Genomic DNA, 27,396 nt, shown 5'->3' with positions numbered 1-27,396 from the left:
TAAACAGAAGCTTATAAGACTTAAAAATACAATGTCGCTTTCACGTAGAGACCAGTAGTAGTCAGCCAGTAGTTTCCAATGTAATAACAAACAGCGTAAGATAGCGGTGTATTCTTATTTTTAACAAGGTTGCATCTATCTACTTGTCACTCGGCTTTACTCAAACTTTTGATGGAAAAATGCACTTCTTTTTGTCTCTCATCGCGTCGCGTCCGCGCCATTGTTTCCCACAGAATTTTCTAATGTCAACGACTTAGAAATTTTCATACGGAAGATGCAAGAAAGAAGAAACTCGGAAATCTCTTAATTTCGCGTCCCTTGCATACGCTATTGTGCAAAATTATTTTAAGACAAGAAATTATCTTATCTGAAACTTTAAACAAAATCGCAATTATCTTTTTTGAGAAATTGCATTTATTTTTAATACCGTATTGTATACATGTCTAGAAAATTCTACGAGAAAAGAAATTAGATGTAGAAATTTAAATATGAAAATTGTTCTACGAATTTTACCATTCGTGTTTATTGTCTTTAGTATTTATTTTTCACAACTTATTTTTACGACATACATATTGGGAACGTATTTTTATATATCGTGTTTTCTAACTTATTTATGATTTATTTTTTACATTCAATAAATATTTCTCACATTAAATTCTTACTATTATACAAAATTTTATTTTTGATAATAATACATAATTAATTATAATATTCTATTCCACAATTATCATAACGTAGCATCACTAAAAAGAGAAAATTTAAAAAAGATATATTTTTATGTTGTTTACAAACAATTATACATTATACAAAATATAACGTATTAATTATTTCCATATGCCAATAATCATATGCCAATCACGAACATAAGTATCATATATCATAGTAAATATTATTATATGTATATACCAACTTATATAAAATATATTCATATAATACTAAAATGGTAGAGTAATATTAAATATCTATATATTATATCTAAAAATATTTCTTGATAACGCATTGTCAAATAATGTATTATGAAATCTCTCAATTCATACAATAAAAAAATTATATTAGTTAATTTACACATTTATAAGAATCTATGTTTATTCAATTTTCGTAATATTAAAATTTATTTTAACTATTCCATTCATTTTTAGTGCTTTTCACACACAATAAATTACATCTTTTTGAAAATATATAATCCATATATATAATGCGTTCCTTCATGTAGGTATTTTATAGTTTTTGTAAAACATTACTCAATGATTTCATTTTAATCAATTTGTGCGCTTAAAAATGTGTGAAGAATAGCCAGCAGTAGGTAGTTTCTTGTGCATTAGAATATGCAAAAATACAAAACGAGCGTACACTTCGCGCGTTATAAATAAATTGTTCACAAAAATTGCGTCGCAAGAAGGAAAGCGTTGTCCCTGATGGGAGATCAGGAAACTTGTTGGAATATAAAAACGTCTCCCGAGACGTCTTTCTCACGTTTTCTCGTACGAAGACCAGGCTTTACAATAGCGACGATGATGCCTACATGTGTACTCTATTTTTTGTATGTTTAATAAATTTTTTGTAACGTAACCGTTACAAAAATTGACGACAATTATCAATGATCAAATTAATTTCTGTATAAACTTTTTTCATATATTTTTATTTTAATAGAAATTTTTATAATAGTTAGAATATGTAAAAATAAAAAGTTGTTATATTATTAATGTATATGCACTACTTTTTGAAATAATACTTGTTATATGCATATCATCTTGAAATACATAATTGCATTATAAGTTATATACTAATACATCTAAGATAATTTTGTATATGCTAATACAGTATAACATCTAAAATAACGTGGAAATACATAATAGAAAAAAAGATGATAAAATAAAAACATCAGCCTGTAACAAATACCGCAGTAAACAATAGAGACTGCATTGCAGAATGGAAAGATGCAGAGAAACCGATAACGCAAACTTTCTTCGCGCGTCAAAAGTTTAAAGAAGATATTTGCATCACGACTCGTATTGAAACGTTCAATTCGTTTGTTCAATTTGTGAGATTCATGGATTCCTGTATGCGCTATCGGGAAAGTTGTAACGAGCTGACACGGCGAATTGGCATACGGATTTATGCAAATGTATTCGCGCAAAATACGAAGAAGGAAGCGAGAATTATGGCGGAGCGGACTCGCATGAAATCGCGCATATTATGCATATTATTATTACAATAATTTTTTTAAACTTGCTAATAAGCGGGCTTGCCAGTGCAGTTTATTACCTAATTATCTTTGGACAAAGTAACAATTTTGCGCGTGCATATGGCTCATGCATACTGTCAAGCTTCTAAAAATTCAAAACTATTTTCACGCTAGAATATATTTAAAGCTACTCCCGTCACTCCCGTGGACAGAAATGACAAAAACGCTAATTTATCGAAATGAAATGCGATTGTGCAATCAGTAAACGATGACGCCCGTTTTGATCTTTACTGCTGATACCACTGCGTGGTTTTTGCAAAAAATAATTTATTATTTTATACATGAATATCAAGCATTCATCACACCATATAAAGTGATAGCTGTTAATATATGGTTATTGCAAAATATATGAATACCAATGAGAACTCTCATCTACAATTTCAGAGACAAGTGTTAATAATAATAAATCTTTCATATATTTACGATGAAATAAAATTTGACAGAAAAGTGAAGATGACACCGCAAGAAAATTATTAATTAATGAATAAAATAAGTTAAACACAAATAAAATTCCATTATCATATTATAAGCGAATTCCTATGGAAATATGTTTCGCGTGACAATTATTCTGAAATGCAGAAAGAATGCGCGCACTCCTGATCCGCTCGTTCATTAAGTTCGTTTTCGTTCTTTAATTACCATCAGCTCTTCCAATTTGCATATTCCATACTTCCTAGTTTGGGCTTCGAAATGACTCAGGCCTATCGCAATTTCGGCACAAAATAGAGATCTGCGTCAGGAGCGTATATGCACAAAGGAGGTTGCCCGGTTAGTTCCTATACCGGCATTCGAGTCACCATGCATATCAATTCCACACTGTAATCTATCAAGCATTGAAATCTTCCTTACTGTTATTGCAAACGTTTCGAATAGATATTTTCAAGAATCTATTTGAAAATCGGAAAATGATAAAAAATGCATTTTTTAAACAATTCATCTTTACAAAGAAAAACAATGACATTTTATATATGTACGCGGTGATAATGTTTGTTATGTATAACTACACGAATCAAATTTTTTAGTCATGATTAAGGACATCTCGAAGGAAATAACAAGAGATTTCATTCTTAAAAAATAAAAAAATTAATATTCAAGGATATTTTAAAAAATGATAAGAAATTCATATATAAAATTTGTTGTTAATAAATAACTTGTCAATATTTTTTCTTTTACTTTTGTTAATTGATAATGTAAATTGAAGAGACTTTTTATCGTGTTGCTGAATCAATCGAATACATGCACACAATATGTAATATCAATTTTTTTACAGCTTTCAAATCTCGGTAAATATTCTCGTCAGCTATACATATATTCACCTAGTTTCATATTTTATGTTTATATAAATAAAAAATTGATTTTCTTTCATAAAGTAGAGCACTCTACTTGCAATTTGCAAAAAAATGTAGTCGGTAGAAAACAAGTCGGATAGAAAAACGAGAATTCGTTGGGCACTCAACGTTCTCGTGACCGTAGAATATGTTACACGAGAATATGGTGCAGCCAAATGCAATTTGGAAATTACCTCGGACGTGGCGATAATTTAACTTACACCGTTCGCCGACATGCTGTTACTGTATTTCGTTGGACATTTTTACTTTGCTCGAATTTCGAGCAGCTACTTATGATATGAGAATGTGTGTGCGAAAAAAGATATAAAACGGGCACTATATATATATATATATATATATATATATATATATATATATGGTGTGTGTGTGTGTGTGTGTGTGTATAAAGATATATTCTATTAGTTGATAAGGTAATAATTTAAAATATTTATTTTCGACATTTGTGTAGAGGAAGTCAGAGAAATGTCAAATTCTTGTTGACGACAGCCATCTAGTGTTGCTATATAAAAACTAAAACCTCATTGAAATGCGTTCAGAAACTTCCAAAAAAATAAAAGTGTCTCTTTCAAAACATGGCTCTTTCATACTCATTTTTTTAGAAAATAGAATGTAACAAAAAAAAAAAAAAAAAAAAGGAAAAACATTTATTTTATAATTAATAACATGATTCTTATGAATAATCTCACTCGTGCTTATTAAAAGCACCAAAATTATGTTAGATATTTTATGGTATGTGTTAATGAATCGGTCATGCAACAATATCAGGTATGATTTAGTGCAACGAGAAGCGTCTTTTAGCAATGACTAGTCGAGCGTGTCGACGTCTGCTCACACGAAGGATTTTTAATGCGATTTACTGCGGCAACTCGTGTCCCCGACAATAAATATCGGTTATCGGGCTTTCAGCCGCGAAATATCACGCGATGTATCGAGTGTCATAGGACGAAGCATGACGCATGGCGAGCAAAATGGTGTTGTCATATATTAAAGAATTATGATCTTAATCATACCGTGTGTACACATATTGCACACGCATACAACACAATGTTTTATTACAATAAAGTTCTACTATATTTATATTCAGCAATTATTTATATTATAAAAATTGTATGTATATATGACTTAAAGTTATTTTCTAGATGTATGTACTAAAAAAATTTGGTTGTAAAATATTATAAACCTCATTATAAATCCTCAACAATATTTGCGAAATTTGATACGTAATTTTTAGGAATTAAATAATTTATATCAGTATCTTTCTTTCAATAATTATCAACAAACATTTTCTTAGTAATAGTATCTTTTGCAGTAAGATAGTTTTTGATATTTTTTAAAAAACAACTTGTGACCTTTAAATATTCCAATAAATGCGAGAGTTTTTGTGATTTAATCTGTTAAAGTTTTTTTATTTTAAGAATCGATGATAATTTCCAATATACCGCGATTTTACATAATCAACGAATTTACAAATATTTAAATACATTAGTCGTTAAATAATTTTTTCCTGAAATAATCTTACTAAAATATCACTTACTAATCTTTTTTTCTCTCATTCTCTCTCTCTCTCTCTCTCTCTCTCTCTCCCTCTCTCAACTCTTAAGACCCGCGCGCGAAAAATTAATTAAAGTTTCTACATTCGCTCGGAACTACTCTTTCGTAGTTTTCTCGGACAGAACTCTTTTTCGCGAAATATCCCGTTCTCAACAGTTTCCTTAATTAACCTTGTTCTCATTAGATTCCCATAACTAATCGGGCCAAAACATATATATGGAGCAATGCATTACTATATATTTGTTAATTTATACAAAGATGTATATACACAACAGATTATTTTTTTATATTCGAAAACAAATTGTGCAAGCAAAAATAAAGCTCATTAAGATAAGATTAATTAATAGTAGAAAGAGCTAACTTTTTACATTTCTTACAAATTATCTTTGCTAGAATCTTGTTAAAAATATAACAAATAAATAATTATAATTTTCAACGGGAAAATTATACGTTATATCTTGTCACGTGTTTTCTCTTTCAATAACAATTGTTTGACAATCAAAAAGATGCCAATAATTTTAATTAACATTAATTTATGCATGCATTAATTTATTTCTGCACACAGCATTGTTTTCAAATAACCTCGATTTATCAATCTAGGTAGAGTTTCAATTTAATATTATTATAATAATTCAATATTGTTAGAATAATTAGTTGCTCGAACCGTCAACATTTAACGGCTTTGTCACAGTTAAACTCAATTTAATAGAAACTATTGATTTTTTTACTTTCAGAAGTAGTATACGACTTAATGGAGGCGTCGGTGTCGTCAATGACGGACGATAACAATCTTTATATAGATGATGGTTTGGACGGATTCCCGGCGTTTGGCTTCCGACCCGGATCCGAGGTGAAGCAACCACACAGATTGTACCTCCCGGAAAAGTTGCCAGCCGAGTTCACTCTAGTGGCCACATTTAAGCCGACCTCTTTACGAACGAGCTACCTCTTTGCCGTCCTTAATCCCTTCGAAACCGTTGTCCAATTGGGCATTAGAATTTCGGTAAGCGTATAATATACGTCTTTTGAATCTTTAATTTTTTCTGCAACCGAAACTTTTGCAACAACAAATTATTTCCGATTCGCCGAGATATCTCTTTCACAAAATATTATACGATTTTATTAAAGATTATGAGCGATTCGTATGACATAACTAAAGTAATAGTATAATGTTGAAGAAAATAATAGCGTATGTGAGATGAAAAAAAGCAAATGCCTCGCGAAAATGAGAGGATGAACGTGAAATAGGACGTTATTTGATATAACTTATATATCAAATTGTAAAGAAATCCGCTTTAACAACTGGGTAGTTATTAGCTCTTTAACAGGATTTTATGTAATTGCGATATTCTTGTAACATTATTTTACGAATGAGTAAATGGAAAAGAGATAATTATACGGTTGTGTGGTGATAGCAGTTCTTGTAATAATTTTCTATTTGTTTCTATTTTCTAGATAATATTATTTTCTCAGCAATATCATACTCAAAATTGTAATTATTTAAAAAGTAAAAAAAAAAATTTGTACAATTAGTCACATATTTGACCAAGCATTTAATCATAATTGTTATTTAATTAAAAAGTGCTTACACAAAGTAATGCATAAAGCAGTTTTTATTTTGCCTCTTTAAATAATATGAATTACATTTTTATATTAAAAATGTTTTTTGAAGATTTACTGTAATGTAATTTGATATTTGAAATAAACTTCTCTTTATTTTTTATCTGTCTTTAGAAACGCAATCTCAAACCACGAGGTTATCTTATATGATAATCTTTACTAAACGCTATTTTCTGTTTTCCGATTCTCTTTTTCTCAATAGTATCATTTAATCTTAAAGTTTCTTCTTGCGCCCTTTTCAAGGACCATTCTCGTAACATGTCATGTACGTGCTTCGAACGATAAGCAAAGCGGATTACTTACACTGAGCATTTCGAGAAAGCTTCGATATTCGAAGATATTTTCAATTATTGGCATTGTTCAAAACGTCAATTATAATGATATTATTGTTTTATTTATTCAAATTATTTATAATAATTTTGCAATTTTTTGTTTTCTAGTTTTTTTTTAATGTGACTTACAATTAGATCATTATCAACATATTTTATCTATTAATGCAGACTATTGTGTGAAAAAAATGCATTTAATTTTATCCATAATGAATTGTTTAATCTCACATTTATATACAAAGTTGCATTTTATTAATTACAAAATTTAAATGTAATTAGAATACAAAGTGTCAAATTAGATCCACAAGAATTATACGTTTTCTCGATTATGCTCGCAGAACGGACCGGGCTCGAACCAAAACATCTCGCTGGTCTATACGAATTCGGACGAGCATTCGCACTCGGAGGAGGTGGCAAAATTTACCGTGCCAAAGCTTACGAAGAAGTGGTCGAAAATCGTCATTAAGGTTTCCACGACCGACGTCACCTTCTACCTCAATTGTCACGAGATGGCTCGACAGAGGGTCACCAGAATCCCCCAGGAATTAGTATTCGACACCGCCAGTACGCTCTACATCGCACAAGCCGGGCCCCACATTCAAGAACGATACGACGTGAGTACCGTTCACACCTTTCGTTTCTGCAAAAAAAAAAAAAAAAAAAAAAAAGGAAAAAAGAGACTAATGGATGCCGTGAATGTTTGTGCGTGGCGCAACGAAACGAAACGAGCAGCACTTATTGTGCGAACGATGTTTTCCATGGAAATCGACCTAACTAAATTCGCAATGAGTATTCGTAACGTGAATAAACTGGCTCCCGTGAATCGGAAATGCATTTTTTCTCCGAGTAAACTGACAACGATGAAATAAATAAACTTGCGTGAACTCGCGACGTTAATGTGAATATAAAAGTAAACATATTATATTTCGTTTCGTAAAACCACGCAACATACATCTTCCCGAATGACATTGTTTTCCTCTCGTTACAAACACACCGACAAATTGAGATTTCGTTTATTCGCAAAAATATAAATAACTTTATTTTAAAAAATATTTGTATATTACATTTTGTTAACAAAATCCCTTTACAGTATCTGAGCACATTTATAGATGAACTTTACACATTTCGAGCTTCAATTCATATATTTTATTATACGCTGTAAAGTATATCGAACTAATTATTGCATTCTTTCGAGAGATGAAAATGATTCGTTCGGAAATCCATAACGAATTTTTCCTTACATTTGTTACTTGTTTCACGAGTTTCATAGTATTAAGAGGGTCAGCCGTAAACTTCAAAATAAGACGCAAGAAAACGAACGACCGCGGAATTAAAAGCGGTGAGTCATGAAAGATAAATCCGTATCGGTATATCCTTTAAGAATTTAATACCGTATCCGGCACCGTTTGATAAAATAAATAACAAAGAGAGCAAGGTAAAAGGATGGCACGAAAATGCGGAGAGCGCCATCGACCTAGGGATAGCGGGTTCAGAAGGAGTGGAACGGGTACGAAAGATCTCATCGAGATCTTATATTGACGTTATAGATCTATTGTCTCGGTTTTTCACTATTGCTCTCTCAAAGAACATTCGAATGGCTCGAGAACGACACCGTACACAATAAAGATCGAAAGATTTTCGTCGTTCGCAATAGTCGACTCAGAGAGCAGAGAAATTTGTTATCGAGATTCTTTTGCATTTTATAATAATCTCCGCCTAAAGATGAGTTTTAAAAATTATGCTAAAAGTGTCATATATTTACAAAAGATAAATTTTACGATAATTATATGCTTAAATATCAATTTAATATCAGTATAATGGTGTTATTATTGTACTTTAGTTTCGCACAAAAATAGCAATATATAAACTGATATTAGACTGATTTTTTTATATATAATATCATATTATTCTTATTTAAACCTACCTTTTGAAAATGTATATGGACTGGCATTAAATTAAAAAAATAATTGCAAATAAAAAAAATATTAATAATAAACTTTTACAATAAACTTTCTTTTGAAAAATTTAACCTATTCCGATTGAATTTTAACAACTATATTATAATGCATGTATATAATATATAAATTACATACAGAATAATGTTAATTCATATAAAACCATCGATGTGCGTATATATAACATTAATTGAAGCAGCATTCTTCGAAGCAATGCTGCTTTCATGGGTCACGCTTTGTTCCAAATAATTAATATCACTCAGTGCGAGAGCGTGGGAATAGTATTTATGTATCATCTCGGTCCTTTAGAACCTCTATATCATATTAACAGCAATGACAGCGTGATTACATATCACCAATATGGGAGAGGATAATTAATTCTCATCCTAACGCAATATGATCGTCTATACAAGGACCACGTGTTGCACATCGAGGCACGAAATGCATTGATTTACTCGATCTTTCGTTAATTAGTTATCCTGCATAATAGACGGACTGTAACATATTGCAATATTATTATACGAATCATTTATATGTTGCATTGCTTTTATCTTGCACGTGACAGAAATTCTCTTGCGATAATTAATTTATGTGCTACATTAATGAAATTGCACGAAAAATTTTTTATAATTTTATTTTATACATATGCAAAGTGTGACTTTTATAAATTAACATATTTCAAATATGCTTTTATAAGGACAAACGAGAAGATGAACGAGAATTTCGAACTTAATAATAATTATCGATCTTCTTAACGATGTAAACTAATTTTGATTTTTTGTTAGTTACATCAAGATGAAAAAGAAGAACATCATTTCATGTTTTAGTATGAAAATTTTATTCGCAAGAATGTCTTTTAATTTCAAAATTAAATTGAATACATAATAAGTAATCTAACTGGCAGTAAACAATTATCTGTGACAACGGAATCATACTTGTGATAAAGTTGGAAACAAAGTTGTGAAAATGGATAATTTTCGGATATAACCGAGCGCTCCCTTTCCTGTATTTTTAATTATTAAAATCGAAAGCTGTCAATATACTACCGTTATTAGTGGGCGCGTACGTGTAAGTGCATTTTGTTATGCATGCGGGCATACATAATTACATTACGTGAATATTACTGGACTGACAACATTTAATGTTTCGTGAGTGCATGGTATCTAAAAAATATTTATTATTACATATACTTTTGATTTTATGTTTTGCATTTTTTATTGTTTGTACAGGAGCAGAAAACAAATAATAATATTGTTAAAAGTAAATAAAATATAGTTATCTACGCGCATTATGAGAAAAATATAAGAGAAAATATAAAAGCGTCAAAAAAATATCTTTCGCATTTACATCGCTTTATATATATTCAGTTTGTAACTCTCTTATTTATCATATGGTCACAACTATACTGACGAGAGAGAAAGAGAGAGAGAGAGAGGGATATTATCAAAATTTCTTCAATCATAAGAAAAAAAGAAAAATAATCAGACATGAAAGTATGTCCGAATATGCATATGAAAGAAAAACATTTTCGCGATTCTCCATGATCTGCTCAGCTTTTCTTGCACTTTTGCGCAACAAGGACGTCGGAACAGTTGTATCGCACCCGAGAGACATTCTTATTGTACATCCGCTGTCGTTCCAGTCTCGCGATACTCTTTCGTTGACTTTTTCACATCTTCCCGGGATAACAACGAGGCACAGAAAAGTTCTGCAGCTATTCCGATCAACACGATTCGCAAGTTCTCGCCCCATACGGGCTAATCTCTATAAATTGTGCCTTTTCCCTCTTCCCCCTCTCTTCTTTCTCTCCCTCTCTGTCTCCTCTCTCTCTCTCTCTCTCTCTCTCTCTCTCTCTCTCTCTTTCTTTCTTTCTGTCTCTCGACAACGATGGAAGATATTTTGCAACATGGTGGTTTCGTAAGAAAGAACATACGAATACGAGCTACATTTTCCTCGAGATACAGTACGATATTCGTATTTTATATAGCGGAAACAATGGGGTTTACGTAGTGGCTACATGCATACGATCATGTACAAAAGGTTGCAACAATTTGCCAAAGGGTTTGTATTCTTCAAAAAGTAACATGCGGAGATCGTTGATGACATTGTCGATTGAAAATTTCTTTCTCTTCTTTCTCTAAAATTTTTTTCATATATTAAAAATTAATCATATATACTTATTTTTTTTATGAAACGTATAAGTGTTACATATTTTGGAAAAATTATATTTTGTATGTTTATAAATACCAAACAAAATAGTATTTATTAGAAATAAAAGAAACGTACAAAGCATTCACTGGATTGTAAAATTACTTGTGTGGGGTTTATAGTAGTTACTTAACGGTATCATGCATATAAAAAACTTTTTAAAAATTTATTCTTTTAATAATTTTCCATATTTTAATACGAATGAAAAATATTATTATTTCCTCCAACCAAATTTAACTTTACATCCGGGGAGTTCTCTTACGGTTAGAAATTGATGTTTTTATTTAATAAAATAAGTTTGATATACATATAGTCGATTTATAATAAGAAATATTCTGTGTATTTTTGTTAACCATATTTCTTTTCATGGAATATTTATTATTTGCATCATTAAGTCGGTTTCAGTTATCATATTTTGACAATAAAAAATACATTAAAAATATTAAATCATTTTATGATACAAAAGAAAACTCTGTTGTAAACATATTGATAATCAAGGTGCTTTTTAGTGAAAAAAATAAGCATTTTTCATGTAAAGTAAAATATTGGCTAAAATGATCAAATACATGTTTTTATAATATACAGGAAAAATTGAATTATATACATAAAAAATATACATATTTAATTAATGTTTCTCTTAAAATTGTGTTGATAATGCGATATTTGCGTCTACAACAAGTAGGTCACTTCTAACCATCTTGTATTTTATTAAATTTTTTCTTTTTTTTACAAACTTTCTTTTGCTCTTCATGTTCCTAAATGGATGCCTTCTCTAAGAAATGGAAATGGAAGAAATTTGGCATTCGAGAATCGAGCAGGCTTGTCGATGAATTATCGATCGTGTTTCCTATTACCTGAATAGATTCACAGAACCGCAGTTATTTCGAATGTTTTGGGCAATTTTGCTGCACTGCAGTTCATCTCCACATCGGCTTCTGTAATATGCGCGGCATGCTCTAAAACTCGTAATTACCCGGTATATACGCAAATGCTTAATCGCGTGCCGCATATATTTGAAAAGTTCACGCTGCGTGTGTATAAATCTATAAGCGATTGCTATCTTATGTTAATTTATAATAAATCTCATTTATAATAAACTGCGTTAATAGCTAACAAAATTCTAGCTTAAAAAATTTCTACAATTAGTATTTCTACAATAATAATAGAAACATTATTTTGATATTAATATTGATAATTATGTACGCTAACATTTAAATTTTTTCTAACTTAATTTTATTAATTTACAATTAGGAAGTTGACTAAAACACAGTCTTATTTATAAAATACATTAGCCAATTAGTTTTCTTTATCTCTATCGAATTATAGATTGTCAAAAGTAGTCTTTTAAAGATATTTTCCTTAAAATGATTCAGATTTAAAAAAATCTTCAACTAGAATTTTATATTTCTAACGTATTCAAAGGGAGCAATGTCACAATATGTCATTATGTGTGAATGCGATAATATTGTAGCACCACTTTACTTATTTTGGAAATGGCTTTATATTATGTTAGTAACGCAAGACTAACTTTTACATGATACTTAAATTTGCATAGAATTTGCGTTGTTACCTTCGCAAAGTATCTGAAAAAGTATTGCGAAAAAGAGACAAATCTCGTGATGATGTTACTACAGCGAATCCCGAAATTACAGGACTCCAATTACAACATATATCGGTGAGAAAAAGATGTCGAAAAAAACTACGACGAGATAAAGTAAGAAAAGGATTTCGACATTCGTGCGCAGTTTAATGTCGCGAAAAAAAGGGTCATTAACCCTCTGTGTTGCCCCTTTAATTCCATCGTATTGTATTATTACAAACAACTGCAATAGTACAAATAGTAGCGCACAATGCGATGGAAAAATTAGTACGTTGCTTTGCGCGAGGCGAATTTTGCGATAAGAATACCCCGAGGATCTTCCGTTGCGTCGCCGTCGGAGCCGTTACCCCCCATCCCTAGTAAGGAGGGATATCTGTAAGAAAGGCAGAGAAAAGAGAACGTAGGTAACGAGGACAAAGTGCACGTGCATCGTGCGCCAACATAAGCAAGCCCAGAATACGGAATATAGAGTCCTGGAATAGTGCGGCCTGTTGTATCATTCGAATAAAAGCGACAGTAGACTGGCCTCGTTTTCCCTGAGCTTTGACACAAAAGCGTGTTTCCTCTGCCGGAGGAAAGAACGATCGCATTTCCTTGCAAGAAATTAGTTGTTCGCGAAAATCAGCACGGTGATCCATTAATAGTTGAACGACTTGAGGAATTCTTATTGAAATCACAAGCTATTTGTAACTAAGTAAGAAAAATGTTAATTCTGTCCGTATTAATTCAAACATAAAAGACTACCTATATTAAAGATTATTAAAGTTTTTATATAGGCTGATGAAGAAATTTATAAAAACTAGTTACACAAATAGTGAGTAGCACAAGGTATGCAAATTACTGAATTTAATAGTTTATAAATTATTAAATTAATAATTATTTTATTAATTATTAAATTTAATAATTTAATTTTATAAATAAGATATTTGAAAATATTAATTAATTAATTAAAATAATTATTTAAATCTTTGACGAAAAAATACATGTACGTGAAATATTTATTTTTGATTCGTAAAATCACAAACAAATATTTTAAATAAGATTTTCATTAACAATGAATTTACATGTATAATTTAATACTGCTTTGTTATTTGATCATTTTACAATTAAATGTTCCAGAATTGTTAGGACAATGTATACTCACGAAGTAATAAATTAATAAGCTTTAATGGGACTAATATTCTTTTTAAAGAGAAATAATTTTCTCTGACACAGTGTAACGCGCGATTTAGTAATTGTTATGATGAAATTAATCTTCGAGACAATGAAGACAACGTTGACTGAGACAATTCCATTTAGACAACGTCTTGAAAAACGCTATAAACAGTCAAGTCTAATTAACCTCGGTTCGCGCGACTCATTTAGCTAGCATTAATTAAAACGGCGCCGCATAAGATGATATTTTTAACAATGGTTCACATGCCTTTACTCTAGCCGGTCGTAAATACGATACGCGCGATCGTAAAATTTTAACTACGCGACCAAGCTTGCGGCTTTTTTTTTTCGCTTATGCCACTTCCGTTCTCGCAACGAGAGCCATTACGGGCCTCCCGTCGGAGGGCTGTATGCGACGGTTACTTCATTAGAAGAAATTAGCCATTTAGGAGCAGCCGGGCCCAGTGTAGCAACTCCATATACCTTCATTATTGTATAATCACGGAGATAATTACACACTTACAATATAGCGGTAAAAATTAACGAGCTTAATCAGCAGATTAACAAAACGGAGAAATCATTTTTTTTTCGCTGGTGATGAAGAACTGACCGAGTTTTGTTTTGGTTTCACCGTATTTTTTTCTCGGATTATTAGATCGCTATTGTTTAGCGAGATATTTAAGGATTCATTCCAATGTCTATCTAACGGATTAATGAATCGTAAATATAAGATACAGGAAAAAGTAGTCTCAGTTACTAAAAAAAAATGTTTCCTCGGATAATGCATTTTATTAATAAACTGTCAAGAATACATATAACTTTTGTTAAATTAACTATTTGTTTAGCTTGGTATTTTTTATTCAGTAATATAATTGTTTCGAAATTATTCGTATGATATCTTTATAAAAATTATACAATATTATAAAATAATAATTATAAAGAAGCCTCATTATAAAAATTATTGTACGTGTGTGTAATGATTCCAATATAATTATTAGCAAAGATAAATTTATAAAAGATATCTGGTCAATTCTTCCACAATGAGTAAAATTATTTTTCCGTTTTATTAATCTGTTAATTAAAAAACTCGTTAATTTTTACCACTGTACTATAAATGCATAATTATTTCTATGCTTGTATAATAATGTTCATACAGAGAATTACTCTGTAAAAACGTCTTTTTGAATATTTTTTACATTTTTTGCATAATCATCAAATATGCAGTTTAACAGCCGAAGATTTATTTATGATGGGAATATTAGTATGCGCTCATCGAATTTGGCGTAAACCATTTTTCAAAGAATCTCGAAATCTCAGAGAAACTCGTAATATATTCGGTAAAATTATTCCGACACGATCCGCGCACCGGTTATGCCACGTTTTAATATCACGCGTTACCGGCAAACAAAATGAGCGATGAGGGCGAAGATGCGCGTCCTGCGTTCTCATAAACCACGATGCAGCATCACCCATCACTTTCATCTCGTTCAGCATCAGTCGGTTACGATCCTCTCTTTCGACGATCTTCATTGTCGTTTCATGAGACGCCATGAAGAAAAAGGAAAAAGAGCACATCTGTCTTCAATGAATACGTTTAAAATAATTACATTATGCTTGTGTGCGTATGTGTGCGTGCGCGCGCGCGCGCGTGTGTGTGTGTGTGTGTGTGTGTGCGTGCGTGTGTGAGTATGCGTGTAAATAAACTTCAGAAATGCTTAGAATAATTTTTCAAAATGTCATCCTAAAAGTTTGAGCGACGGATTAGTGTTTTCCTCGAGATTAATAAGTCTGTAATAATGAAAATATTACGGCTTAAAGTCGCCAAGTTCTGCTGCATCAACGTCAGTTAACGTTGACTATATTGTATATAAAATTCTTTTTTCTTTTTGCATATAATCTATCATAGCTGAGTCACGACCAAAAGGGATGATTAATCCGAGTTGATTAACAAAATCTAAAAATTGTTAAGCAGAAATTGTAAATGCCGTATGGAACGCGCTTCTACGCTTCTTAATTTATCATTTTTCAGTTTTCAATTTATCCTTTGATTTAAATAAAATTTTATATATTTTAAAAATTACCTTTATCTTAAATTGTGAGAATTGGACATATTTTACTTTCTGATAGATTTAAGAAAAAGGAGAAATTTTCCGTATTGTATTCGAATAAGTCGCGCAAGTAGTACGATCGATGAAAAACGCGGCCAAGATGCATACCGTTTCATTAAATGCAGTTTCTACATACCAGAACCCGGTGGCATCTCTTACCTCCAATTTGCCGGATTATGCCTTGCGAAGGGATGCGGAATAAATAAGACGAAGTTAACGGAGTAGTCTCGTTCCGCTTTCCTCTTCCCGATGAGACTCATTTAAATACTGATGGACGCGCATTATTTGCTTGCCATAACCGTTACTGCTCTCGGCCCCGTTTCGCTCACACTACGTATACATCTCCGTTTCCTGTTTTCAACCTCTTGTTCCGCCGCTCTTTCCTTTCACGTGACACAGTGCGGCCGGTGTTGTTCCGCTCGCGCGACGGACAGTAAATTGATTATCGATTCCGAATAAATTACGCTCACCTCCTCGATCAGTTCTCTTACTTTGGACCGCGACAGCGGTTCGAGGGCGATGAGAGGCTCTTCGAAAGTGCATAGCTAAGAGCTCTTCGATCTTGTTTTTTATTTAAATCGTTCCGTGCACGCGCGCGATGTCAGAAAACAGTTTGCGATTTGAAGCGCGATAAGAAGCCGTCGATGGAATTACGTTTAAGAGCGGAGAATTTAAAATTGACGATATTGTGTCAAGGAAATTTTCTTGTTTGTCTAACGTATTGTTAAAATAGTAAAGTTAAAAATATCTAAAATTAATACGTTGCGATAATCGGGCTGTTTAACAAATTATGTGTGTTATGTGTATAAAATTTTAATCACCATGCAGAAGAAAACACTTCGCTAGAAAAGAAATTTTGATGGTGTGATTATAATTAATGTAACTCAATTGTAATCAACTATGATGAATAATACAATATTTTATCATTATTATGAAAAAGATTTCGTATACTTTGCTTAGTCAATTGATAATATCCATTTGTCACGAGCAGACAAACATGTACATTCGTCGAACTCTGACAATAATTTGTATAATTTATATATGTTTAACGCGTTATTAAATATGAGTTGATAGATGTAGAATTAATATCATGATAATTTGATCATTTCTGTTGAGTTAACGCACTGTTCAATGAACAGTTTATTTTGAACGTGACATGCTGGGCGAACATTTTGGAACTTTATTAAAATAACATAATATCTGTATATTTGCACCTAGAAATAACTAAATTATATGCGCGTGAGAGATATAGCAGGAATTATGAGATTCTTAAAATATCTAATGTGGACATAAAACTGTGCTATATCGAGAACAATTTTTATTTTTCCGACAATTTATATTTAGATTCATATTTAAATAGAATATTGTTTTCTTGAGAAAAGAAATAAACTTTTAACACATATTTCTGGCGCAGCTTAAATTAATAAACAATAATACAAAATTGTGCATCAATAGACCCAATAAAACCAAATAATTTTTTATTTTTGCAAGTTCAAAATAATAATAAAAACAAAAAATGTGCATATACACTTATTAAGCTAATATATCAAGAAAAAAAATTGAACTGAGAGAGAAGAATATTAAATCTGATTAATAATTTATGGTTTTTTCTTTATTTAGCCTGCCTGTCAAATTTTATATGGCTTCTACTGCTTGAAAAATAAATGGCTTAAGTAAAGCTCTGCATTGCCGAGAAAATTAGTTCTAGTTCCGACGATAACTTATCCCGCGACGAGAATCGACAATAAATTTCACGAGTTGGACGCAGCGGATTCATAAAAGTTCGTCAATATCCCATCGCATCCCGCGAAACGATTGAACTTCATTATACCCCGGGCGAAGTTCATCGAAAAACTTGGCTCGCGATTATGCGAATAAATCCACGGCATACAAAGGCGAGCCAGGCAGATTTCTATCATGGCAACGTTGACCTTTGAGTGCTTACAAGCACTTGCGCAAATAAGAAACTTTCCTTTTCCGCATTTTCCGCGCCATTCCCGGAAAATCTTGAAAGCGTGCGCGGTAAACCGGAAACGATGGGAAAGTAATTAGCCGGCTGTTTAGGAATTTAACGGCGCGCGTCCAGGAAAGAGTTTCCTACGCCCGTCGCAAGGATTCGCCGCGAGTTAATTAAACCAGTCGCTCTCGAAGTGAAAAGATTCTCGATCAAGCGAACAGACGGTGAGAAGGAGTATCGCTTGAACGCAATTTGCAGGCTGTCTTTCAATGGAATTGAATATGTTTTTGACTGAAATACGTTCGCAGCAACGTTCATGGAAATGAAATGAAAATTAATCTTAAGCACTCAACAGACTATCCCATAAAGTATACATACGACTCTATTTTTTCATGCAGACTTACCATTTTCCTTCTTTGCGGTTAAAACGTTTCTAAGTTCTTTAGAGATCTGTGAGAAATATTTGCATACTCTTTCAATTTATGACAAACACACGACACATGTTGTACATTATAATTATTTTCTTTGTTTCATAAATAAACAATGTATGAATTTATTGCATATAACATGCAAATTGTTCTAAATGTGATTATACTGCATGCTCTAATTCAATATCAAAAATAATATGTTTAACGAAATTCGTGTCAGTTTTTTCGTAACATTTCTGACTCCGTATTAAATGATATTGCAGTTAGCTTTATTTTAAATCATTATTGAGAAAATATTCGATTTTGTACAAATACAGCATACTATTGATTTCTTGAGTCGTTTATTAGCATCCGGCTTATTCCTAAGTTATAAAATTTTAATAAAAATCTCCCAAATAATTTAGCAATTTAATTTCGTTAGCACAAATAGACTTTAAAAATACTTTATATGAAATTGAATTTTATGCGCATAAATGACATGTCATTGTCACATTAATTTTATTCCGCATTTTTACATTTTTCAGCTTTGAATATATACAATAGTATGAGGATAACAAATAATTTTCGGATGTGTGGAAGCAAATTTTAACTTTGATTATATTTCATCAGCAAGTGTAATTGTGTTGCTTTTACGACATTTAATGCAGCAAAATCATTTTACGCTTGTATGCGGTTATCTAAATTAATAATGAAAATTGCCTTGTTAATTCTGATTTTAACTGAATAATAGCAAAAATAATCAAGTACGTTGAGAGGAAAATGAATAACATAAAATATCAAAATGTAACTATTATCCGTATTATATTTTTCTAATTACTTGTACGCTTTATTTGTTACAAATAAATGCTTTCAGTATATGAAGGTGTGTGTGTTTTCGTTTATGTTGCATACGATCGATTTCATTCACTGACGATATCAAAAAAGTAATTTACTATTGGTAAAAAATATTCTTTATTTATTTACATAAATATATCACAGAATGTAACACACACACATATATATATATATATATATATATATATATATATAGTGTGTGTGTATTTTATTGAAATAATTTGTCACCGAATTAAATGCTACTGTTAATTAATTTTTTGTTTTAAGTTTTAGAATTTTCTTAAACTGCAGGAATATTTAATGCAAATAATTTAACCGTTCTTGTTTCCGATGTGTGATGCAATAAAGAAATGTACATTTCGAATAAACTCACGATAACATCGATAAATCGATGAATATCCGTAGATTTACAAAGTATGCAAAATTATTTCACTAGTAGAGACGGATTGCGGATTAATATGCATTGCGACGTCGCATTTGTATTCGCGATTATCGTCACCAGCTAACTAAAACATTATCTTGTCAATCCGTGTCGGCCGCAAATTTGCGAGTAATCAAGAGGAGGCGCCGAAAATGCAAAATCCGTCGGCGAACCCTCGCGAAACCACGCGGGTTACAATCGTCGACTGATTAAAATGCGATCGGCGTACGTTGAATTAGCATAAGCAAATTCTTCTCGGCTATTTCTCTTTTCCATTTTTTTTGTTTACCATTCATTTTCCGCGAAGTTCGTTTTATTTTCGATCGCCTGTTTGCATTCTCGTCGCCTCCGCTTGTGAAACAACACGGTGTAATTGTCAATCACTTGTTTGCCGCCGAAAAACAGCAATTAGCGAGAATAAAATTAATTTATTGAAACAACCTGCACTCGTTCATACACGTACGCTGCGTTTATAATAAAGATACGCGACTAGATTTTTTAAAATTCTATTTTACAGAATTATAATAATATTACAATAAGATAGACAAAGAAATTTGTGTTTTCTCTAAAATAAAAAAAAATTACATAATTCTTCGTATTGTTCATATATATATATATACGGATTTGTTTAAAATATTTTTCTCTCTGAAAAATCTATTTTATTCAAATATTTTTATGACAACTTAATAATTATTTAAGACTTTAAGAATAAGAAATTTAAAGATTACGCGTTTGTCATTTTGAAAATAACATAAGCGAACGTACATTTCTTATGTATTCTTGTTTTAGTTTCATAAAAAATGCGATAAGCCAAGTCTCGCTTTAATATTCTTTCCTATTTCTAGAACCATAACTTCTAGGTTCTATCGATTTTTCGATCTTCCCCCACTGCTTTTTCAGCAATTTTCTATTTCGGTACCTGACCTTTCCTCGTCGCGCGCACATTGTAGCTCCAGTTTATTGGACAATAAATGTTTGAACGTATAAGCGAATTGCGATGCCGCATCGAGCGAAGTTATTATGGAAACGTGCTGGTCCAAAATGTCGTGACAATGCCTTTTTCTGTATTCTTTTTGTGAAACTGTCTTTTCGATCTTGATGATGTATATCATCGTTGATAGTTTCTACCATTCCAAAATTTTACGAGTAAAATTTATCACATTTGTTCTTTTCGTATATTTTCGTATAATATACATATAATACATATATAATATTAATATAATACATATATTTTATTATATCTTATTATTTATATCACAATAAAATTTCTTTTTGTTAACAATTTCTCAAAGAATTGTAAAATGCGAGTCTTTTGTAAAATTAAGGAAGCAATAATTGTTACATTTTTTTACTTTTAACGCGTGCGTATTTATCAAAATATATATTAATATACAATCTCTGCACTTCTAAATTAAAAAGAAATGATGCATAATTGATATCTCTGCTAATTATAGCAACACTAGTAATTACTGCTAAATTCACTTAACAGCAGGAATCAGTTACGTACAGGCTTGATAAATAAATATTGTTAATTTACGCAAACATTTCGTTGATTGTACAGTCAAACTATGGAGTAATTAATATTATCGATTAATAATTCGGTATGATTGGAAATTGCCAAAAGGAAATCATTAAAGAGATAATGAAACTCTTTTTCTCTTTTTTTTGAGGCTAAAATAAAATAATAAATATATCTCGTTCTATCTGTAGCACATGATCATATATATATATATATATATATTGAGATAAATTTCATAGATGTAATTTACCAATTGATCTAAAATAGAGCTATAAAATATTTCATGTTGAATATGTAGGTTTGTGTGTAATATATCATATATAAATTTTCAAAAACTAATATAATTCTGGCAAGTTTTTGGAGTCATAAAACTTTTGCATCATGAATACTTTTTATCTGAGGAAATTAGCAGAGTTTTATCTGAGAAAATAATTGTGGTTTACAAAAATCGTAGAAATTCATAAAATGATCTGTAATTAGAGAAACTAATTTTAGTCGAATAAATATAGAATCATAAATGAGAAAATAATTAATTTATTTCCATATTAATTAATGAAAAATATTTAATTGTAGACCTTTAATTAATTAAATGCATACTCTTCTAGAACAAAATTTATAATAAAAGTGTAAAAATAGATATAAAATAATATGATAAATTCTACACATTATTTCTTTTATATCTAGATTTTAATTTATTCGCAAACTCTAATGAGTATGAAATACTGATACACGTTTTCAAAAGGATAGCAATTATTTTTCGAAAGCGTTTTTCTAGTGTTCTCCATACGTTGCGCACAATTGTAAAAACTGTCTGCACGAATGTATATCCTGCATTTAAACAATACCATCGGCGAAATTAATAAACGCGTTGCTTTCACAACTACATACATTCGCAAGATAGAAACTCCGTAGAATAAAAATACGCGGTTTACACAATTGATTACAATTTTGACATTTTGGCACTTTGACATTTTGACGACCGGTACGCTCGTACGCCGTCATTGCTTGCGTTTGTTTGATAAATAGTTCGCGGCCGTTTAAAAAATGAAAGGAACTAACTGCTATAGAGAGCATGCATTAATAAAAACGATTGCAAACCTCAAAATTGGTGCGTCGTGTAAATAAAGGGAGCAATTTTCATTCGAGCATTGTCGCTCGTGCGTCAAACAGATAAAAGGCGACTGCAAAAAAGATTCATTGGATTTAAAGCAGATTTGATTTCTTTGCTAATCGCGTGAGATGTCTCTTTATATTTTATTACATTCCATCGTTTATATGCGCAAAGTAAAGTTTCTTTGTTAAAGGATACAAAAAACCAGAGAGCGTGTTTTTCATTAAATTAAGAAAGTAATTAATTATCGTTATTCAATTCTATTCTCATTAAATCTATAAAATTGTATATGAATCCTGTATTTTTTAATTAAAAAGAAACGGTACATAATGACGGCTTGGATTGAAGTTAAAATACTTCTTCAACTTTTTTCCATTTCATTTGTTTTACTCTTTCAGTATTCAGAAATTATGAAAAACATATCTGACAAAAAGTGTACGTACATTTTCGTTCTTTTACACTTTTTTAATGATTTGCTTGTTAAAGGTTCATGAGAAATTAATCACATTTCCATCTTTATTTTCTGTTGCTATTTTTCTCTCTTACATTCAGCAATAAATAATTATGCAAAGAGAGAGAGAGAGAGAGAGAGAGTCGATTTTAAAATAACTTTTTTTAGCTAGCTACTAGATGCAACTTTGTACACACAAACACACACATACATCCGGAAAAAAAGCATCCAGATATAGAGTTTCGACGAACATAATTACCCGACCCACTATTATACCGTCTACTTCTCTTCTCATTACGCAATATTTGTTAATTACTTTAACGCGACGGAAGTGCGCGCACTTTTCAGGTAAACGGCTATGGCCTTTCTCTTTTTCATAACGACGTGCGCCAGTTTTATAAAGTCAAAGCGTGCCTTTTATTTGCGCTCTAAAACGAGCTGGAAAAAGTTTTGATGGCTTTGCGAAAATGTTACTTGCCGCTCGCGCTTAGTCGGCGTGAACTATTTTTTTTTTCTTTTTTTACTTCTGTAAATGCGGTAAATAAGTATACGCATCGCGTGAATGAATAGCATGAACTAAATTCATCCCTTTCTGCGCTAATTCACTGTTCACTCGTTGTGAAATACTGAATTATTCTAAGACGACAGTGTTGACAGTTTGCGATTCTATACCGCGTGCAACACAAAATCCTCAGTTGTTACTAAAGTAAATTTCAACTCTAATTAACTAGTAGCTAATTTTAGATTGTGTACCTTTTCTCTCTTTCTCTCTCTTTCTCTCTCTCTTTCTTGACAATATAATAAGTCTGATATTTCGATTGTAGTAGTAAAAATAACTTTGTAAATAAGTCAGATAATTGAATATTTCTTGTATTAATTATTTGTTAATTAATCTATTAATTATCTAAGGAGAATTTGTATTAATATAGAGTGTATGCACGATAAAATGTAATTTACTTCTCGGTGGTCCAAATGTATAGAGTATGTTTTCGATTCTCAATCGCATTCGCGCGGTCTTTTTCGTCGGACACTTTCTTTCCGGAAAAAGATATATCGCTGTACACGCTACGGGTTCTCTATTCGATACACCGCGCTTGCAACCACTCGCTCACGTATACACACACACACACACACACACACTTGCACACGGTGGTATGCCACCGAAGCCTTGCCAATGGCAAATAAATAGGCGATATAGGGAAGGGGACGAGAGTTCGGGGGTTAGGACATTACGCGGCTATTTCGTGGGGCGAGGAGAGGGAAGGAGGATGGTGGGAAACGCGAGGAAGGCGGGTGCGAGATTTAGGGAGGTTTAATTTTCCAAAAAGCTGGATTTGCGGCCGGCGCCACGACACTCGCGTCGCCGATTTATCGTCGCAGAGCTGTGCAATCGCTGAATATTTCACCTACCAATAAGGAGAGATTCTTTTTCTTACCCTCTATCTGCCTTGCCTGCCGACAAGAATATATTTAGGTTTCTCACGCCTCTAGGCAATTTATTTTCAAGGACTCTCTACCGTCCACTAATATATCTATCATCCATATTTAATCGAGATATTACATGTCACTAATATAAGTATTATCCTTATATCATCTTTCCTAATATATTTAGAGAAGTTATTACAGGTTTCATATCTGAAAATTCCTTTGGGAATATCAAACTTCTTATATTATTTGGTCGAATAATGAAAAATGTGTTATTGCTTCCTGGACTGCTTTTTCTATATCTATACCGAAGATAACAACTGTAATTGTGCGATCGAACGATTAATCATGTGTCGTTTTGTGAAAAATAAATTCGATTGCACGTTTGTTTAATAGTTGTGTAGATAAGCATGATACTCAGACTATAATGAAATTAAGTTAATCATCACAATTTTGAATCACTGTTTCTGTCAAATGATTGTTTTCTTTAAATCTAACAGTAGATTTGATTCGTACCATAAAATCAAATTTTAATAATACGATTCAATAAAAAAGCTTTAACACAGGAAATCATGCACAGAAAACATGAGAGAATTATACTTTATATAACATATAAAATTTCAATTGTCAACAATTACGTAAAGTCAGTTATATAACACGTTAACAATCTTCACAATCCAATGTAATGACGAATCTTTTTTCAATCGAAAAAAGTCAAAGTTACAGTCGCGATACCGTAATCGGTGAGTGCGAAAGAATCGTAAACTTGTACTTGAATTCCTCACGCAACAACGTCCACAAGCTGGAATCCGAGCGAATTAAAACGCGGGATGAGATCTCGCGAGAAGCTCGAAATGAAAGCGTATCGATAGCGTACAGAAGAAACATAGACGACGGAATTAACCAGTAAAATAAACTTTGCTGTAAATTTCCTGAATGACATTAGCGATCGAATTAGAAAGTCATTTCGTCCCGTGAAACTTCCGTGAGACGACGAACAAAAGGACCATTAAATTTCTCCGATACATCTCATGGATGTGCGAAACAAAATCCGCGTTTTTCCGATGTCACCTTCGGGACCATTTCGAATGAACCTTCGTATCACGACGACGTATCCGTACCTCCCTTCCTCTTCAAGTTTGTCGCTTCATTTCCAAGAGACCAGCTTTTGAATTTATTTATTGGTCCAATTTAATGTTCGAATTGTACACTGCTGCTTCAGGGATTTGTTATTGAGAAATCGACGAGCGAGATTAATTGCTGGGAATCGGACTTGCTGTAACCATTTTGGAGAATAAATTAGACTAGCTTCGCGAGCGTGGTCACGGTGAATTTCTATTTTGATTAGTACTTTATTGGTAACGCAGTGGTACAATATTACAGTGTTCAGAATAATGTTAAAATAAAATGTAAGATATAATATGATAAATTGGTTTTATTGAATAAATTGCAATTTGATTTTTAATTATATTAGATACATAAAAGATCATCCTTTAAATCAAGCGTTATTTAATATTATATATTATTTCTCCTCATCGATTTTTTATCAATAATGTCCAACGATTTTTATTAGTATTAGTGATATCTATTTCTATTTTACTCAAATAAATATAATTAAATAATAGTTAAATGCAATTCAACAATTATTTAGGATAAATAATAAATTGTTGAAGTTGAGCTTGAATCATTCATTTAATTTAATATAACAGTTTGTATACCATAAAAGCAGAAAATCGCGAATATAGATAGAATATTGATTTCGTGAAATATGTAAGTATGTACATACATAATGAAAGCAAAATTACTATATTTTTAAGACTCTGTCAGACTTAATTTTTTTAGCATTTTTAAATGTGGGTAACTTGAAATTTTTAAGTAGCAATTTTTAACGAATAGCTGAAGTTATGATACGACAATGGAAATTTCATTTATAGCGAATTAGTATCGTAAACGCGAAATTTAACGTTAAAGAGCGAAAGCGTTTTATAGCGCTTTAATCGATGAGCTGCGATCGCAGACCATTTACAATCCCCGGCACCGCGTGGAAGAATATTTCACTATTGTGTGTTACATAACGTGACATATAACGACATATATTATTACACTTCATTCATCGTCCATATTTACGTGTGCTGCTTCATATATTTTTTAATTTCTTGAAATCGGACAGAAATAACTTTTACAAATATAGTAATTAACTTTAAAATTCAGTATTGGACTAAACATAGATCAGACATATCCGTATTAAAAAATTATTTGCCAGACATATCAATTTTACAAAAAAAAGTATTTAAAATTGTATTTCAATAAATGAAAAATATAGTGGTGAAAATGTAGTGAAAGATTTATAAATAAAATTATCGTGAGATAGAATTTACTTAGAAACAGCATCACATTTACTTTGCGCATTTCTCGAAAAAAAGTTGCTTATAGAGAGTAGAGTTTATCTCAAACTGAAATACATTCGATACGCAGGTTTTGAGACGCATATTCTGAAAACAGTTCGGAAGATGCTAAGGAAACGAGGATGAAAGATAACAAAGCAGAGAGAATAGGGAGGCGAAGACGGCAAGGGCAGAAAAGGAACATGGTCGGAAAATTGGACTCTCTCAGATTTGCCAAAGAGTGAGATGCACAGCCGGCACTACCGATTCCATGGCGAATTGGAGTCGGACTTATCTGATCTGGCCGCTCGTATAAATCCCGGCAATCAAAAGATGACCATCTAAACAGTCGCGTTCTCTTAAGAAATGCTTTTAAACGGCCGGAGAAGTACTGCCAGCCTTTGAAACGAATAGCAGAATCATGCGATAACCCGTTATCTATAATTTAAATTATACCTCATTTGCGAGAAGAAAGACGGTAAAGTTACAAATAAAAGGAACAAGAATTATTACGAAGGGAAATACAAAGTTATAAGATGCTAAATTAAGCGTTAAATTATTGTCGTAACAATTAAAGTAGATATGCGATATCAAAACAAGTATTGTACTATTATAGATATATTTATTTAAAAGATATTATAAAGAGAAAACATATGTATTTTTTTTATTTTATTAAATATTTTGACAACATGTACATACGCGTTTGTTATGTTTAATTTTGATGAAATATTATTCCAAGCATGCGC

General features: G+C 31.6%; 2 protein-coding genes across 6 annotated transcripts in view; one reads left to right on the top strand and one right to left on the bottom strand.

The window, feature by feature from the left end:
* The window catches only part of Mp (collagen XV/XVIII-type protein multiplexin), a 231,610-nt gene that overhangs the window by 65,033 nt on the left and 139,181 nt on the right, over nt 1-27,396 (top strand). For all 5 annotated transcript variants that reach the window (XM_072892641.1, XM_072892639.1, XM_072892640.1 and 2 more), the window contains exons 3-4: nt 5,880-6,148; nt 7,433-7,708. In XM_072892641.1, the coding sequence (XP_072748742.1) occupies nt 5,880-6,148; nt 7,433-7,708 (545 nt within the window). The remainder of the gene's footprint in view (nt 1-5,879; nt 6,149-7,432; nt 7,709-27,396) is intronic.
* Myc (bHLH transcription factor Myc) overlaps nt 1-27,396 on the bottom strand; it is a 201,175-nt gene that overhangs the window by 166,806 nt on the left and 6,973 nt on the right. The gene's annotated exons all lie outside the window — the stretch shown is intronic.

The sequence above is a fragment of the Anoplolepis gracilipes genome, chromosome 5 (assembly GCF_047496725.1).
Source record: "Anoplolepis gracilipes chromosome 5, ASM4749672v1, whole genome shotgun sequence".
Lineage (NCBI taxonomy): Eukaryota > Metazoa > Arthropoda > Insecta > Hymenoptera > Formicidae > Anoplolepis > Anoplolepis gracilipes.
Note: the sequence above shows the minus strand (reverse complement) of the source record. Positions and strands in the feature narration are given on the sequence as shown.